Source organism: Condylostylus longicornis, unplaced genomic scaffold (assembly GCF_029603195.1).
Source record: "Condylostylus longicornis isolate FDR11 unplaced genomic scaffold, ASM2960319v2 ptg000100l, whole genome shotgun sequence".
NCBI classification, from domain to species: Eukaryota; Metazoa; Arthropoda; class Insecta; order Diptera; family Dolichopodidae; genus Condylostylus; species Condylostylus longicornis.
In genome coordinates this window covers 2,908,022-2,926,846 of record NW_026578068.1, presented here as the reverse complement: position 1 = coordinate 2,926,846, position 18,825 = coordinate 2,908,022, and the positions used below count along the sequence as shown (strand labels likewise).

Sequence of the window (18,825 nt, the reverse complement as noted above, 5' to 3'; positions counted from 1 at the left end):
TAAAATTTAAATGATTTCAAGCAAAGTTACTGAATTCGCAAAATGATTTCATCTTCTTTTAATTTTCAAATTGAAATATATTTGAAATTTCCATTTGGTTTGATTAATTTTTTTTTTAATTTTGGTAATTGGGCCAATAATAATAATTTCCTAATTCCAATGCTAATACCCCCAAATAATGAATTAAAATTAATTTCTACTTCAATTTTATTATCCTATTTTATTATTCGAATGTCCTGAATGAATTTTATTACTTTAAAATTCTAGTTTTCCTTTCATTTTATTAATAGTTTTTTTTTTCAGTTCCTGCTATAGAAATCCAATACTATATGTGTACAATAAAATATCGATAATAATTACCTTGCAATTACCTCTTCATAAGCAATTCATACAATATAAAAAATTATTCGAAAAAAAATGTTCAGGATAAAATAATGATTATGTGTCCTATAAGTAATTTTTAACGCTCAATAAATGCAAAACATTATTTACAGAAGACCGTACACATTAAGTAAATATTTTTTTTCCTCTTAATATTTAATTATGGCTAATTAAATATTATTACATGTATATATATATAAATGAAGCCAAAGTAGCAAGGTATAATTTATCTTGAATATTTAAATAGAAAATTCCATTTTTCTATTTTTATTAAAATAAAAATAACAAACACTCCCTAAATTCTATTTTAGTACGTCACCTTATTGATATTACAACTATTAAAACTATATTAATGATCCTATTTACAAAGTTAGGTCGAAAGATTAAGGATACTGTGAATTGTTGAACAAACATATTACTTGGTAAAAAATTTCTAGTTCAGATATAGGGTCATAATCTAAGAAATGGGACAATATAATTTCAAATAATTGCATCCCTAAATTAATTTTCGAAATTTTTAATTTAAAAATGTGAATATCATTTTGTTATAAGCAGTATTCTTTTGCTGTATTTCATTCATTTGGCTTATTCTCATCTTCAATAAAAGAATTTATACCTAGATCGAAAATGATTTTAGTAGTTCTTAATGTTGTTGAATAGTCAAAATTGTTTCTTGTATTAGAATTTTTTCTATTTCTAAAATTCTCTGACCGGAAAAAGAGATTCTAAGCCCCGGACGGGGAACAAGGTTGTGTTTCAAGTTAAAATCAGGATCGGAATCGCACTAAGAATTAGGTCAAAGCTAGACTTAAAAACATACAAAAGCTATTTTTTAAAATTACACATAGAAACCAACACAGTACAACTCAATATACTTGAAAGTTCCTCCTAATCTACAAACAAGTCTTAATTATGTATAATTTACGTTTATGCCTAAACTGTTTAAACAAACTTTGTTCTGTTCTTATTTTAACGTGTACACATCATAAATAAAATATGCTTACTCTCTTTATAGCAATAAATGAAAGAAAATTTTATTGAAATGAGACATAAATTAAAATAATGACTTTATTCACAACAATTTTCCATTAAAGAACAAAAAAAAATGGGTTTCGTTATAAAATAAATATTAGAAAACAGGGGGAAATTATTATGGTAAAATAGAACGTTATCCATACATGACATAAGATCTCCTACCCTATATTTTGTGGTTTGTTCCATTTTATTTTTATTTTTTGACTTCCTTTTACAAATGAAACTTAACTATTATATTATTTTTATACAAAATTAATAGATTTCTGTCCTTTATATTAACCTATAGACCTTACATATATAATAAATGTGCTTTCCCTCTCTATACGAAGTTTTTATTATATATTTTCAAAGCAAAAAATAAGGAAAGTAGGTAAATTATAATAAAAGATGAAAAAAAAAAACTAAAACACATTTTTTTTCTAAATAGGTAGGTAGAAAAAATTCTATATCCTTGATAAGAGAAAGTAGAAAATTTTGATAAGTTAAAAAGGGTTTAAAGAGCACATATAGAGTAAAAACGCATTAAAAAACTTATTAAAACCAAGTTAAAGCTAAAGAGTAATGTGATTCAAAAAGAGGGAGAACAGAAATTAGGATCTGGTTCAGTTACATATAATTGGGTTTTGTAAATATCTGGACTCTTTTCTTTTTAAAAAAAAATCTTTTATTCCCATACATATTTAGAGTGCGCTTGCAAGTACATATTTGTATATGTATATATGAATACCCTAAATTGTAAGTAACATACGAGTACTTATATAACAAGTGAGTCACTTAAATTCGCAAGTGACGATATATGTATAAATAAATTATAGGTTAGAGAAATATTAGCGTATAATTTGTATACTTTTGAGATTTAAGTACATAATGTGTAATAAGTGCTTTTTCTACTAAAAATAGCACAAAAAGTTATAAAAAGTTTAAATGCATGTATCGCAATTTAAGTTGTATAATAGTTTTTAAAATATAGGTAGGTATTTACGGATAAAATATGCTTACAGTGCTAGTAAGAAATATTTAGTTGTAAAAATGCTTAACAAATAGTTATTCAGTTCTAACTATCCTGTTCAAATTTTAAACAGGATGACATAAAAAAATTGCAATTTGTAATATTAGCTATCCTAATTCAGCACAAACTAAAAATACCCGTAATACTGTATAATGCTATCCGATATATTAAGTACGTTACAAGATAGACATATCAGATTTCCCAAAATTAAAACAAAAATTTCCACAATCATATCTGTTTGGAAACCACTTTATGTTCAAAATTCACTTATAATATGTAATGTGCTTGTCTGCATTAGAAACTATATTGTGTTAAAAATTCTCCAATTATTTTCATATTAAAAGAAATTGAAATATTATTTTGATAGTTTCTATAAATTTTAAATACCTTTTTCCATTTAAATATTTTAAATTTTTAACCTTTGTTCTATTAAAAGCAATTCATTGTCCAATTGTAATTTCAAGTACTAAAATTTCAAATCTAGTTTTTCATCATATGGGTATTGTTCTCTTACCTGAAATAAAAAAGAAAATAAATATATTATATATATATATATGAAATAAAACAAATTTTATTTTAAGTAAATTCCATAATGTTTAAAGCATAAGTTATTAGAACTTGCATATTAAAAATTTCTTGTTCCAGTAAATTTTTCACGCTATTATTTTGATTTGAAATTATTTATTAAAAACAGAATCGAAGCTGAGACGATATCCGTTGTTAAAACAGAACAATTTCGGAACGTCAAAATCAACTGTTCAGTATTATACGCACGATTTAAAAAAGAACCGCCACGCGTGTACAAGAATTTTAGATTATTTTACCTTCATCAGTTGAATTCGCGGCGACAATTTCGCTTATTTCTGGGCAGTATTTCTGCCCATTTTTGCATATCTATTCTATGCGAGTTTCGACATTTCGCCGCGCAAAATCGTTCTTGTTCTGTTTTCTCCTTAAAAGTAGTTTCAAAAATCAAAAGCATGTTATCGTTTATCACTTTAAGAAAAGAACTCGTTTATTTCTTAAAAATCATAATATTATAATAGAAGCTTTGGTTTATTAAAGGTAGAATTTTCATCATATTGATTTGTTAATATTGACAATCAGAAACGATTTCGTTAGTAAAACGTTTGAAATGTTTTGCATATGCCCTGATTCCTTTTATAATAAATTTTTTTTTAAGTGTAAAAAAAAAAATAAATCCATTATCATTCCGAGTCTTTTATTTATTTTGCGTTATTAGGTTAATTCAAATATACAAACATAAACAATATACCGCCAACGCTATGCCACACGCATCTATACAAAATAAAAGCATAAAACCTTCGTCTGCTAAACATTTCATTTAACACTCGGTTATACATATTAAGGTATACTTAGATGTAGAATAAAAGAGAAAGAATGGCCATAGTCTGATAATATGCTTTTGTTCTATGCCTCCGGACATATTTACAATCAGTATAATTTTAGTTTTTTTTTTTGACAAAAAAAAAGTAATAAAAAATTATATAATAATAAACGAAGATCACAATAGGGGGTTACGGTTTAAAAATATGATGTGAACAGCACATAACCGACCGTATTGCATTTGGGTGTACTTTTTAAATAATATTTTGTAAATTCAGAAAATTTAACTTTTAATAGCTGAGCAAAACGATTGTATACAAATATGTATGTACGTCAAAAGTCAGAAAAATATTCTATTTTTAAAGTTAGTCCTTTGTGAAGATTTAAAGGTGTACGAAGTGGTAAAATCGATCCAGTGTAAATTGAAATAACAGGTGTATAGACTTATGAGCGGAGTGTATATAGAATAAGAGCATTGTTCTCTAGCACGAAAAAGTGAATCCAAATCCGTTTTTGCTTTTTATTTCAAGCAAAAACCAATATTTTATGTGGTTTGTGTCCATGATCATTTTGTTTTAAATTTATAAAATATTTATTCTCATCACTTATGTAATACACTTTTCCAAAAAAAAGGGGTTTTCTGAAACATAACAGTGTTGCAATAATTTGATTAAAAATTTAATCTAACTTAGACAAACTTCAAATTATTTTAGAATAGATTAGAGAGGAAAAACATCAAAATAAATATAATCAAACATTTCATTCATAAAGAAAATTAGGGGGACTTTTATCCCATTGAAATACATATATAAAAATATGCTTATGTACATATGTACGTGGTATCACATTATTTTCATAACACTATGCAATTTACAATATTATTCTGTTTACAGTATTGTTATACGATATAAATACAATGCGTGAATATCATCTGTATAATTTCTAATACTAACAATGAGATTTTAACGTTGTACTTTTTTTAATTAAAAAATCTTAAACAAATTTAGTTATAGCCTGCATCTATTTATTTGAACATACTTACCTATAAATTAAGTATACTTTAATATTCCTTTAAATTTTTTCCTATTTTAATAAAAAATCATAAATGAAGTTTTTTTAATGAATGAACGAAAAATCGAGTTTACAAGCACATTATGCAATTTTAATAAAGATTTATATATGTATAATGTAAACAAACACGTACGTTTATGTAAACATATTGCTTAAATACATACTAAGGCAACTAATATATACATATATATAAATAAAAGATAAAAGAAGAATGTGTATCTTTGTATGTGTATAAGATAAATAAATTTTTTTAAAATGTCTTAAAAGATTTTTGGGTTTTTTTTTAAAAAAATAATAAAAAATGAATATTTTTTCGATTTTATTACTTTTACAGTTATTCGTAAATATTTTTACATTTTCTGTGTGTCACGTAGGTCGGAGAGAAAGAAACAATTCCCCAAAGATTTGGTAATTCTTGATGTCCTTATTTTATTCCCATCTTCCTTTCATCCCATCTCAACTTTTGAACGAAAATCGACAGTAGCTCAGAATTTAGAATCCTTAACCTGCTTCTAGTCAAGGTAGGACATACTCTTTTAATATTACATGAAATTAGAATATTAGAAAAGGTTGTATTTCTTGCTAAAATTATTCTATTCATTGCTAAAATATTAGAAAAGGTTGTATGCGTCCAATTGGAACAATTTTTTGAAACAAATGGTTTAATATCGCTGAATCGATCCGGATTTCGCAAAAATCACAGTTGTGAATCATTATTAAATTTGGTATTGACTAACTGGAAAATTGCTGTTGATGATAATAAGGTGGTTGGGGCAGTTTTTCTTGATCTACAGCGCGCATTTGAAACAGTAGATCGTAATATCTTAATGCAGAAATTTAGTAACTATGGTATTTGCGACATTGAATTGTGCTGGTTTGGTTCATATTTGGCAAATCGCACTCAAAGAACAAGAGTTGGTAATTCACTATCTGATTCAATTGATGTGCCACTTAGTGTACCTCAAAGTACAATATTAGGTGTATTATTATTTTTAATTTATATTAATGATATGGAGAAGGTAATCAGGTTAAGTAGTTTAGCTTTGTTTGCAGATGATGCTTTAGTTTATACTGTAGGTAACTCAGTGGAGGAATGTGTGTCAAAAATTAATGGTGACTTAAAAGCATTAAACGATTGGCTGATATGTAATAAATTAAAATTAAATGTGATTAAAACGAAGAGTATGATAATTAATAATAATTCTAATGTTGAAATTAAAATTGATAATGTAACAATTGACAATGTTAGTGAAATTAAGTATTTAGGTGTAGTTATAGACAACAAGCTAAATTTTAAGTCACACTTGGATTGCTTATGTAAAAAGATAGCGAAAAAATTAGGATTTTTTTCAAAAATTCGAAAAAATTTGTCATTAATGAGTGCAATATTATGATAAGGCCACACTTCGAATACTGCTCTTCAATTCTTTTCACTATGAGTTCTGAAATGATGAGCAGATTGCAAAGATTACAAAATAAGGGTATGAGAAGTATTTTTAAATTCAATAGATATTCTTCTAAAACTTTTATGCTGAGCACTTTGAAGTGGTTGAGTGTAACTCAAAGAATTAAAATGAATTCAAGAAATAAAATGAATTGATTGTGTTTAAAATAAAAAATAAAATGATGCCTCAATACTTAACCAATAGATTGATATATGTTGAAAATAGTCATACTTATTTTTTAAGAAACATTATGGATTTTAGATTAAATTTATTTAAAAAAAGCAAAACTCAGAATATGATTATGTATAATGGATTAAAATTATTCAACGAATTACCTTTAAGCTTAAAAAGTGAAAAAAAATTTAGAATATTTAAAAAAACTTTAAAAGAATATATTATAGAAACATTTGTGTGATAACTTGAATTTAACTTAAATTTTTAACTTAAATTTTTTTTTAGGTTATAAGATTTTTTGTTTTATATACAGAAACAAATAATATTTGTAATTGAATTTTTTTTTTAATTATATGTGTATTGTTATAAATAGTAAAAATTACTAAATAAATAAATAAATAAAAAAATTCTCCTCTTTTAGATAGTTTCGACATATTAGACTTCATAACAACCCAAAAAAGTCGTTTATTTCAAATTCAAATTCTCACTCGTATTGTCCAAATACATAAAAATAAGCATTGTTTATCTGAGTAGTCTACGGGGACGGGGTTACGCAGTATATACATATGTATGTATAAATTTTTAAAAGACATTTTTTTTGCTATCATCAATAATTTTAATTAAAATAAATAAAAATAATTTGTAAAATAATTTTTTTTGCGATTATTGTTTTTATTAGCTTTGATTACTCTAATTGTTTATAAAGGGAATTCTTTTAATTTCCTTGTATTCCATTTGAAATTTATAAAAGTTAATCATGATATTTTGGTTTTGTTTTTACCTTACGCAATTATGAGCATCAGCGTATTGCTGCTTGGAAGATGAAGAGAAAATCATCTTGCAGGCTACAATACTCAACGCTAAATAATTTTAGGTTTGGTTATAGAACTTCTGTATAAAAGCCCTCTTAATTGTTGCTGAATAGTTTTCTCTACTATTTAAAAATTAAGTTGGCACACCATTATTAAATTTTTGAGTTTATATAAAGAAAGCACAGAGTAAAATATCTCGAAAAATTGAATCAAAAACAAATTTAAAGAACATTCTAATCTAAGTCATTGCTGGAATTTTTGCTATACAAAAAAAAATTTCCAATAAAATTTATCTTTACAAATTTCATGATATACAGAAGTTTAAATATTTAACAAAATGTCAAGAGTTTAAAGTATTCAAGTTGCAAAGAAAAAAAATTTTTCTGAATTTCCATTTTCACTAGAATATTTTTTAAATATTTCATTTAATTGATGGTACATAATATATTAATGCATATATATTATGTACATTATGTATTAATGCATATAATATTTCTTGTTTCGTGGCTTCAAATCATAAATTATAAAAAGAAGACGAAAAGAGTTTGAATTTAAATTAGATTTATAAGACAAAAAATTCTGAGTTATTCCAGCTAACTTTAGAGAATATTCGCTAGAAAGTTTTTAATAACAACAAAGTTTATGTATCAGGAAATTTATATAATTAATGCAATTATAATATTATGTACATTATGTATTTAGTTACAAAAAGAGATAATATTTTGCTTCACACACACACAAGAATTGTTTATTAAGTTGAGTAGTTATTAAGTATACAATAATAACAATATAATCTTTTTTATGTACATGCATAAAATAGGTATATATAAAAATATTATATGTAATATTATATGCGAAAATACTGTATTTATAATTGTCTTAGTCTTACCAATAATCTCCCTAGTTAAATAGAAAAATTATTAATTAAATTTCTATATTAATAATCCTATATTAATAATAACGTTTAATCTCTGTTATACTCAATACTCAAATCTCTGTCGAACTAATCGGGAGATAATATTAATAGTCATACTCTTTTAGGACTATTCTATTCTTCTATGACTATGATATTCTTCTAAAAGTGAATCGGTTAAATCTTTTTTAAATGGTTATAGGTAAAGCTCTCTTAATCCTACACACTCTGAAGAAAAATCGCATTAAATAATTTTTTGTTATGTTTTAAATTTATCTTATTGTGAATATAATACAAAAATGTTTGAAAATAATAATATGTGTACATTATGGAATGCACCATTGATTATTTCCATTTAAACTGAATAAAATCTATTAAAATCGTATTATTTTAATTATAATGATAATAATGACTTCAATTATCATAAACTCATTCCACTTATAATAATAATGACGATAAAACAAACTATAAAATAAATAATGACATATTAAAATAAAGATAAATCTATGCAATCGCCATGGAAATATATTAAACATCAGTATATACATTATAACAATATATGTACATAATATATGTATTCAAGTTCATAAAGATACAATCAGCAGAAATAATACAACATTATCATATACGACTAAAACGAAATGATAGACGCAGTGTATAAAATTTACGAGCTATATTTGTAATTTGATATCATTTTCTATAACACGATGCTAACATATTCTCGTAATGTGACACTCTATAAACAACTCAAGAGCATATTTTTTATGCAGTGAAATAGAAAAATAAAAAAAACAAAAACGAAAAAACAAACAAAAATAGAAGAATTAAATAAATAAATAAATTTCCAATTTTAAAGGTTTGTGTTTATAAATGCATTCATTGGTTTTGAAAAATATAATGCGGATGCAATCTTACATATATGCATATATATATATAAACATATAAACACGCTCAAATATAGTAATATATAATTATTTAGGAATTTTTATAGAAATCTGTGTAAGTACCTAGACTACAAATTTTAGTTCATTACGGTATAAACTAAGGTTTATTGTTGTTTTTGTTTTACTTTATTTTCTTTTCTGAAAGGTAAATGAAAAATATTGAGAGAGAAAATAAAAAACAAGTAAAAACGTTTCAGTCGGTATAAACCGATTGAATTATACTTTGCACCTTTCGTTATTGTGTAGCAATTACTTGAACCTCTAAAATCATTCTATAGAAACTTCACGGACATGTCTGACCTATAATTGGACATACAACTGCCAAGTTTCATGAGTCTGACCTTATAATTTTTCCAAATATTTAAAATTAGCTTTTGGAGTTGTATGGTAAGTACCTGAACCTGCCAAGCAGTTCCATCAAACCTTCACAAATATATCTGATCTATAATCGGACAAACAACTGCCAAGTTTCATGAATCTGACTTTATTATTTTTCCAAATATTAAGAATAAGCTTTTAGACTTGTATGAGATCTACTCGAACCTTTTAAGCAATTCCACCAAAACTTCAGAAATATATGTGACCTATAACTCAACATACAACTGCCAAGTTTCATGAATCTGACTTTATTATTTTTCCAAATATGTAAAATAAGCTTTTGGAGTTGTATGGCAAGCACCCGAACCTGTCACGCAATTTCACTAAAACTTCACAAATATATCTGATCTATTATCGGACACACAACTGCCAAGTTTCATGAATCTGACTTTGTTATTTTTCCAAATATGTAAAATAAGCTTTTGGAGTTTTATGGCAAGTACCTGAACCTGTCAAGCAATTCCATCAAAACTTCACAAAAATATCTGATCTATAATCGGACACACAACTGCCAAGTTTCATGAATCTGACTTTATTATTTTTCCAAATATTAAGAATAAGCTTTTAGACTTGCATGGGGGCTACTCGAACCTGTCAACCAATCGCACCAAAACTTTAGAAATATGTCGGACCTATAATTGGACACACGACTGCCAAGTCTAATGAATTTGACTTTATTATTTTTCCAAATATTTAAAATTAGCTTCTGGAGTTGTATGGCAGGTACCCGAACCTGTCAAGCGATTCCTCTAAAACTTCAGAAATATATTTGACCTATAATTGGACACATGACTGCCAAGTTTCATGAATCTGACTTTATTATTTTGCCGAATATAAAAAATTTGCTTTTGAAGTTGTATGGCAGCCACCCGAACCAGTGCAGCTATCCCATTATAATTTTTATAGCATGTGTAGAATATAATTGGACACATGTATACAAAATTTTATATTTATACCTTTATTAGTTTTTGAAATATTTAAAATAAACTCTTTGAGCTGTATGGCAGCTACCCGAACCCGTTGTCCGAATTAGTCCAATAACAATAGGGTTCGTCCTTGGCACAAAAGAAAAAACTTGTGAAAGTTTGGTGTCGATAGCATTATTCGTTTTTGAGTTATCGTGCGATCGGACGGACGGACGGACGGACGGACAGACGGACATGTCTAAATCGACTCAGAATTTTACGCTGAGCAAGAATATATATATATGTCCATACCGCAGATGACTCCTTCAAGTAGTTACAAACTCCATACCAAAGTTAATATACCCTTCACGAAGTGCAGGGTATAATAAATTGTTAAAATATTTTTAATGTATATGACACTTTCTCATTTATAAATTGCACTTTATATAGGTATACATATATACAAGTATACACACATATGTGGTGGAATGTACATAATTAACGAATGATTATTGGGAAATTCAATATGGCGAAATTAAAATACATTTATAAATTTCTATATGTGTAATTATTTACAATTCAACGTTTCAATTATTGACATATAGTCATTAGGGTAAAGATTGACTGATTTGATGACATCCGAGTGCCCATACATTCATGAGAAAAAATTAATATAAAGTAAGGGAAGTTTTCCATACCTTGCCAGATTAGTAACTAAATCTGTGCACAAAATGTGAAGAAAATTTAAAATACAAGAAATTACAATAATTATGGTTAACTTGTTAATTATCCGTGTCATCTTATCTGTAAATTAGAATGCTGCAAGTTCGGACCCCTAAATATGTAATTTAAAACTAATCGAATATTTGTAATCGAGTTGTATATTTTACCACTCATAAGAAAATGAATAAATATTAACAATTTGTATACGTAGACAAGTTACTGATTTTTAATGCAATGTATAATATTAAATTTCTACTTTATAAAAAATAGAACACCCTGTATAAAAGAGAAAACTCTTAACGACACTTTAGCAATTTAAAAAATATTTAGTTTAATATTTTTATTTTTTTTTATTTATTTAATGCAAATGCAAATATTTCTGTTTTAAAAAATAATTGATGAGAATTGCAAAATGCAATTTTAAATAGAAAATATGCACCATTGTTTTGGTTTTATATAATTTTTCTAAAATACTTTTCATCTTTCACCTTATGCAAAGAAAAATTTTGAATATTTAAATATGCAAGTACCTAAAACGTACACAAACTCTATTCCATTAACATAATAGAATATTTTTTATAAGTATTTTGTACATATGTATATTTGTATGTATATCTGAAAAAATAACTTTTAAAAATATTTCAATAAAATTCATATTTATGATAGCTATAGAAATATGTAAAGTAAGACCTTTTAAATGGCCGTAAGTACTTTAGAAATGCAGAAAAAATTGGAAGAAAACGAAATAAAAAAAAAAAGTTTTAAAAATTGCATAAAATTATAGGTTAGTTTTAAGTTAAAATAAATAAAATAATAGTTTAAAAAACTTTACGAGCTTTGACTTTTACAGTACCTTATGTAATTTTATTTCTGTACATACATGCATTCATACGTATACAAAGATTAATTTTGTTTTAGAAAGAATTTTGTTTCAATAAATTTCATGCATTTGTTTTTTAATTTGTAAGAGAATTTTTTTGAAAAAGGGGTGTACTATATAAAATTAAAACTTTGAATAAAATTGAAAATTGAAAATTCCAGGATTTTTGTAAGAATGTAAGTTGTAAAATCATCATCTTCGCAATCTAAGCCACTGTTAACATATACGGCAAAATCTACGTTTTAGTCTGTGTCTGATGAAAGACGTATTTGCATAAATACTATTTGATATCAGACTTTGATTGACTGCAAGTAATAGAAATTATTCTATTCTCATCAAATTTACTGTCAGATTTGTTAAAAGCAAAATGGCGATAATTAATTTTTTGCTAAAATTTGAAGCAATGATCAGCTAATTTTTATTTTCATTATAACTTTATCGTAGCATATAAGTGAAACTTTACATTCTATGCAAACAGTCTTGATGATTTTATCTTATATAGATTTAATCCTAGAATTTATCGTATTTGTAATTAGTACCTTACAGATGTCAATGTAAAGTCAATTCAATTAATAGCCATAAAATAAACAAACAATATTTGACGTTGAATACAATATTTGATTGAATAGTTAGCTGTGCACAACAAAATACATTTATCACTTTAGACTATCGAGTAATATTTCTTATGTTACTTCGTTTATGTTGAAAAATTTAATACTTTTCTTTTCGTATTATATTTGATTTATTTAATATTATTGATGAACTCATTTTGCATCAGTTTCAGAGTCTAATGTTGCAATTTCATTACATAATCTGATATAATGTAATCAAATCTCTTTGCATGAACGACCAAATGGTCAAAAATAAATCTAAGTACATGTTCAGGTTTTTTAAACGAGTCATCATATTATAATGCCCAAAGCATGTTGATCCTCTCTCTTTTTTATTTAAAACTGTATCATCATTTTAAGCCAATTTGACATGATTGAATGATTCGTTTAATAAATAAAAAATAAATAAATAAAATTTTTTTACTTTCTTGTTATTTTTATAGTTCAGTTTCTGCCTAAATGTCTTCCTTTTTTGGTATGCACTTAAAAGAATTATAGAATATAAAAATGTAGGGGAAAATTGAATATGCATACATAAATACATAACGTGTGTATGTTTATATATTATTTAGCTAAGTATGTACATATTTGTATAAAAAAATTCAAGATAGTACACTGTCTTGTATGTTTTAAGAAGTTTACAAATAGTAGAGTTCTATTAATAAAAAGGGTACCAATAAAAATTGTAAACATTATAAATTTAAGTTTTAGTTTACTACAAGATATGAAAATTGTTACCATTTCTATACAAAATGAAATTGAATAGATTCACACCAGTTTTGAATGCCTGAATTATAAACATTAATTTCATAAATTCTGAAATTTTATTCTAATGTGATATCATCAGAACATTTCACCCAATTTAGTGTTAAAACCTAATCAAGAAAATTATACATACGGGTATATGTGGATATATGAGAATAAAAACACGTAGTAGAAATTTTGTTATTTTTTATGACAATGAAACTTTTATATTTTTTAATACCTTTTCAAAGTGTGCGATAGTTGTTTAGATTAAAAAGTTAAACTCTTATAAGTTTTAAGCCATGATTATTAAACAACAGTGTACAGTATCCCATAGTTGTGTTCTTGATTTGCATTTTTTGATTTCCTTTTTCTTTATTTGTTTAAAGAAATTTTCTGCTTTTATTAAAATTTTGAGAAAAAAAAAATAACATTCAAAAAAATTAAACATCTATTACATTAGGCCAAACATAGTAGTCGTCATAATAAATTTTAGTATGAGGAAGAAAAAAAATTTTTGGTTTGTTTTTTTTTGTTTATAATTTTTCCCTTTCGGGTTTTCATTCCGTTCAATACAAAACCAAAGCGTGAGAATAAAAAGAAGAGAAAATCTGTCAAGAAATCAAACAAACCTGATTTCAAAATGCATAGACGTGATGAAAGAAGTGTAAATATGTATCTTATAGTGGATGTAAAAGTCAAGCAAGGCTTGATTAGTCTGATAATATTTCTATGATTGTTATTGTTCTTATGTGTGTTAGATGATATAGATATGCGAGTGTGTAACGATAGTAAGTTACTAAGATTGGAAATCGGACACATGATTTTATCTTTCAAATTGAATTTATGCTTCTTTTTGTTTAGATTATTTAAAAGTAAATATGTGTGTGTTTAAAGGCAACAATAGTTTTGATTATATAATACTTTAAAAGTTGGTTTCAATGAGCAATATCTTTAAAATAGCAAAGATTCTATTAAGTACAGCATTACACATTACGTAAGTAATTTTATTTTATACAAACTTTGCTTTTTATTGTATTCGCATGTATGAATATATTTAATGATAGTTAACAAATATCTCTTAAAACCTATATTTGAGTTCTAGCTAAAATTCTTTGAATCTTAAACATTTATTTATAATAATGAAAAATAAGTTGCCTAAATATATGCAAATTTCCTTTTTTTTATTACTATTAAAATTTAATTTCAGGGGTACACATAATATGCCTACAATAATTATATACATTTATGTATATTTAAATGACTCATTATCATTTCTTGGGTATAGATGAAACTGTTCGTATTTGGATGCATATGTGGTAAGTATCTCCGAAATACAAAAAAATGTTGTACCTATTCTTAATTTTTTGTTGTTGTTTGTTTTCTCTTCATAGGAAACTAGTTTTGCCGGTGACGTCACAATTAAGTACTATTAGATTTAATTAGTAGACAATGATTCTTGCCAATTCAGTTTAATATCTTCTATAAGATATACAAATTAAACCACAACACATATATCATAATACATATACATACATTTTGTATGTACATATGTATGTACATATTTATATTAATCAAATTACGAGTTTGGTATGAAATGAAAGAAAAAAAATTAGAGTGGAAACTATAATTATTTAAAAAAATTATTCATTTGCTGTTTGCTAACTAATTTGCTTCAATTTATCAAATACATCATATGTACGTATATATAAGATTTACTGTATAATAGTATGTGTTGAATATTTAAAATTTGTTATGTGTTCAGAATTATTCATTTAAGCTAATATCTAATAGATAAGCAATTCACATATAAATGTACAGATTCTATGTATTATGGGGACTGGCAATCAATAATATATTAATTGTGTAACGTGTTTATTTGATAAATTAGCAATAAGTTAATTTAATATAAACGAATAGAAAATATTTCAAGAATTTCTTGTTATCATATTGTATACATATGGACCTATAGAAAATTTTCGATGTTCAAATAGATTGTAAAATTATTGTAAAATATTTATAAATGTGGCACACCTATGTGAATATGTCTGATTTGTTAGAAGAACGACTGTTCTATAAAGGTCCTAAACTAACAGACAAGTTTGCAATAAGCAAGTGATAAGTAATTTGTTGAAAAGGCGAATTGATAGTGAAACAACGAACAACATTTTATATCGATTCTTTTGAAAATAATAAAAACTTGATTATTGCGAGAAAATATCTATAAAATTTTGTTCAAATTCACAATAATTTCTTAGATTGTTATCTATTATTAACCCCATATTGTTTGCTGGTCATAAAAGTTTTTAATATTGCAGGGAAGTGTTACCTTTATAGCTTAATTTCTAGTCACATCATGTCCAAGCTCATGATTTTGCCTTCATTAATAATAATGATAAATCATTTATATACATTATTTTTATAACTACTGATTTCTTTTAATACTTCCTTAATTTTTTCTCGTTTGATAATAAAAAAATCTGTACTCAAATATATTGTATTATGAGTATTAGGTACTCGTACTTACATTGTAAATTTTTTTTTATATTTTTAAATATTCTTGTATAGGGTTCATTATTTGCTTTTTTATTATCCTCACATAAGTATTTCCCTTTTCTCTTTTTTCTATAAATTTTATTCATAATTTTGCAATTTCATTTTAATAAAATATTATTTTTCCTTTGAAAAAGAAAAACCATCTGATAATGTAAAAATAATGTAATAAAAATGTAAAAAAAAAAATATAATATGAAAGCGCCTGTCTAAGTACTTTTATTAAATGAAGTAGCGTAATTTGAAACTTAACAAGCTCGGTTTAATATCTTTTTAAAAATCATGTAAATTAGTAAAATATTGTATGACTCTTCAGTTTATAAATAACATTCATTCTTGTTGTGTTTTTCTTTTGTGTATAGATTTATTTAGCACTTGATAAAGTTTACCAACTTATTAGACATATAACAACTAAAACTTTAAACTGCATTCCCTAAAAGTTATGAAAAGAAACTATCCCTCAATTCAAATTACTTTCAAATGAAATAATGATAAAAAGGTTGCTTTTCTCAAATATTCGCCAAATTAAAAACTATTTCAAAAAAAAGGAGCCGAGCTAGGAAAAATCTCAGGTGATCCAGCACATAAACGACAGCAATGTGTATTGTATAAATTTGTAAAAATTTATATTTTCATTATTTTAAAACTTAAATTTGAATATTAAATGAATTGAAAATGAAAAATCGGTCCAGAAAAAGTTCCAGTTCGCAAGGCCTAATATATCCCAAAAACCATCAAAATCGGTTCAGCGGGACTTAAAATACACGCGTCCTTACATAAACTGATATCTTTCTAAAAAATGTTTATTTACGCTTCCCCGTTAACATAGAGAAACGCATTTTCATCAAAAACTGGATGCAAAATTTGTTGCCATCACATAACCTCCCTTTTTGTATGCAATGCGGTCGGTAAAAAGGCAAATAAATTACTAACTGAAATATTTTTAAGGATCCATAGAGAAAAGTTTAGAATAGAGAGAGTCCTTAGAGAAAAGTTTGGAGTCAAAAGTTCGAGTTGATGTATTCCAAATCTGTTATATTGACTGTGATTCAAATATTTTAAGTAGTCGTCTCATAATAGTCATCTTTCACTATGTCTATTTGTTAATAATTTCAAGCTCCCGACATCTGGTAACCTTAAGAAAAATTGTGTGGGTTTTTTTAATGTAATAATATAAAAAAATTGTGTATATAAACATGTTATAAATTATGTATTTATGTTTTCCTTTTATTATTTATTCTACAGAATATAAGAAAATTATGAGTAAAACGATAAATGCAACATGTATGCAGAGTTTTGTGTGGATGTATGAATAAGCATATAGTATATGTACGTATATGATTGTATGTAAATTTTATGATCAACAAATAATATTGAATTGAATTACTGCATACTAAATATTAAAGATCATCCAACATAATATTGCAAAAATGATTTTTAATATTTTTAATTTTTTTTTTTACAATTTTACAATAGGTGTTATTTTTTAAGTTTTTCTTCAATCAGACAATTGAAGAGGTAAGTGGACAAAGGGGTTAACTTACATATGCATTGTCACACATTTTTTTCATTTACAAATTGTAAAACTATTAATTTTTTTGTTACAGTCAATCTCATCTTCTATTAAGTTTCTAGCTATAAGAGTAATCACAGTTGAAAATATAAGAAATTTAATGATGTTCTATCCGAAAAGCTCGATTTTCGTCAAAATGCTAATTAACCCTTTTGTCCACTTACCACTTCAATTGTTTTCCACTAAATTTTTAATTTTTTTCCAATACAATTTTAAAAATTGGCATGGACAGCCGCTTTTTCCTTGAATTTTAAATAAAATTCTAAGTCATTGCAATAATAAACTTAATGATAATTGCAATTATATGCTTTTTGTTCACGCAAGGGAAATTGATTTAGAACAACAATTATCAATAAATAATATTGTAAAAAAATATCATCGTTTGAAGAATAATAGACAACTGTTGAATCTTAAAATTTTTGAGAAAATAAGATAATTTGATATTTAGCTCTGTAATAAAATTTCGTTCATTCGTTCATCCGGCCATTTTCTAACCTCCTTATTAGAAAGCTACTTTTAATAGAAGAGAATTCGTGTATTGACTACCTCTTCCTCTTGCCGCTCCCTTACCCATGTTCTCCTTATATTACAGATAAGTTTTCTACAAAATAAATAACAATATTAAAATTTTTTTTACATTTACTTCCAATTTAAATGTTATAAATTATTTTTTGTAGTGAAATTGAAATATTTAATAAAAATGTTTTTAACTGTTATTAATTACGTGAATTATTGATTTAGCCAAGGTATTTCCTAAATGAGCACAAATTTTCTACACACATAAAATCGCTCCAGGACCTAATGTGAAATCAGTACTAATAGCAATACATACATACATTTATAAAAGAAAATAAACCTGAATAAAAAATCAATTTTTGTATTTTTCTATAAATTTACTTTGCCAGTATGTGTGTTACATAATGTTGTGTTCCTAATGAAAATTGACTGAAAATGTGTAGGGAAAACCAACAAAATAGAAAATAATTCAACCGATGTATCATTTCCTTAATTAATTAATGAATTATAAAAAATTTTCTTTTTCCTTTAGCATCCATGAAGTTTACGGTACCTTATAAAATTTTATAAAAAAAAAAATTTTTTTTTTCTTTTATTTTATCTTTATGATCAAATTTTTTTTTTTTCGCTAAATCTCTTTTAATAATCATGGCTTAAAACTTGTAATGAATATCTAAGTGAAATTTTTAGAGAAAATATTTTTACGTGCCCTAGCGACTGATGAACATTATAAGTATTCCATTTTCTATTTTTTTTTTGTATTTTCCAAAGCAATAAAAATAAACTAAGGTGTAAATAGAAGCAAAAAAAA

The 18,825-nt window shown here is 25.3% G+C and overlaps 1 protein-coding gene across 1 annotated transcript in view; it reads right to left on the bottom strand.

Moving 5' to 3' along the window:
- Positions 1–2,787: 2,787 nt before the first annotated feature.
- The window catches only part of LOC129614038 (uncharacterized), an 87,471-nt gene continuing 71,433 nt past the window's right edge, over positions 2,788–18,825 (bottom strand). The window contains exon 2 of the mRNA XM_055528422.1: positions 2,788–2,939. Coding sequence (XP_055384397.1) covers positions 2,892–2,939 — 48 coding nt within the window. The 3' untranslated portion in view covers positions 2,788–2,891. The remainder of the gene's footprint in view (positions 2,940–18,825) is intronic.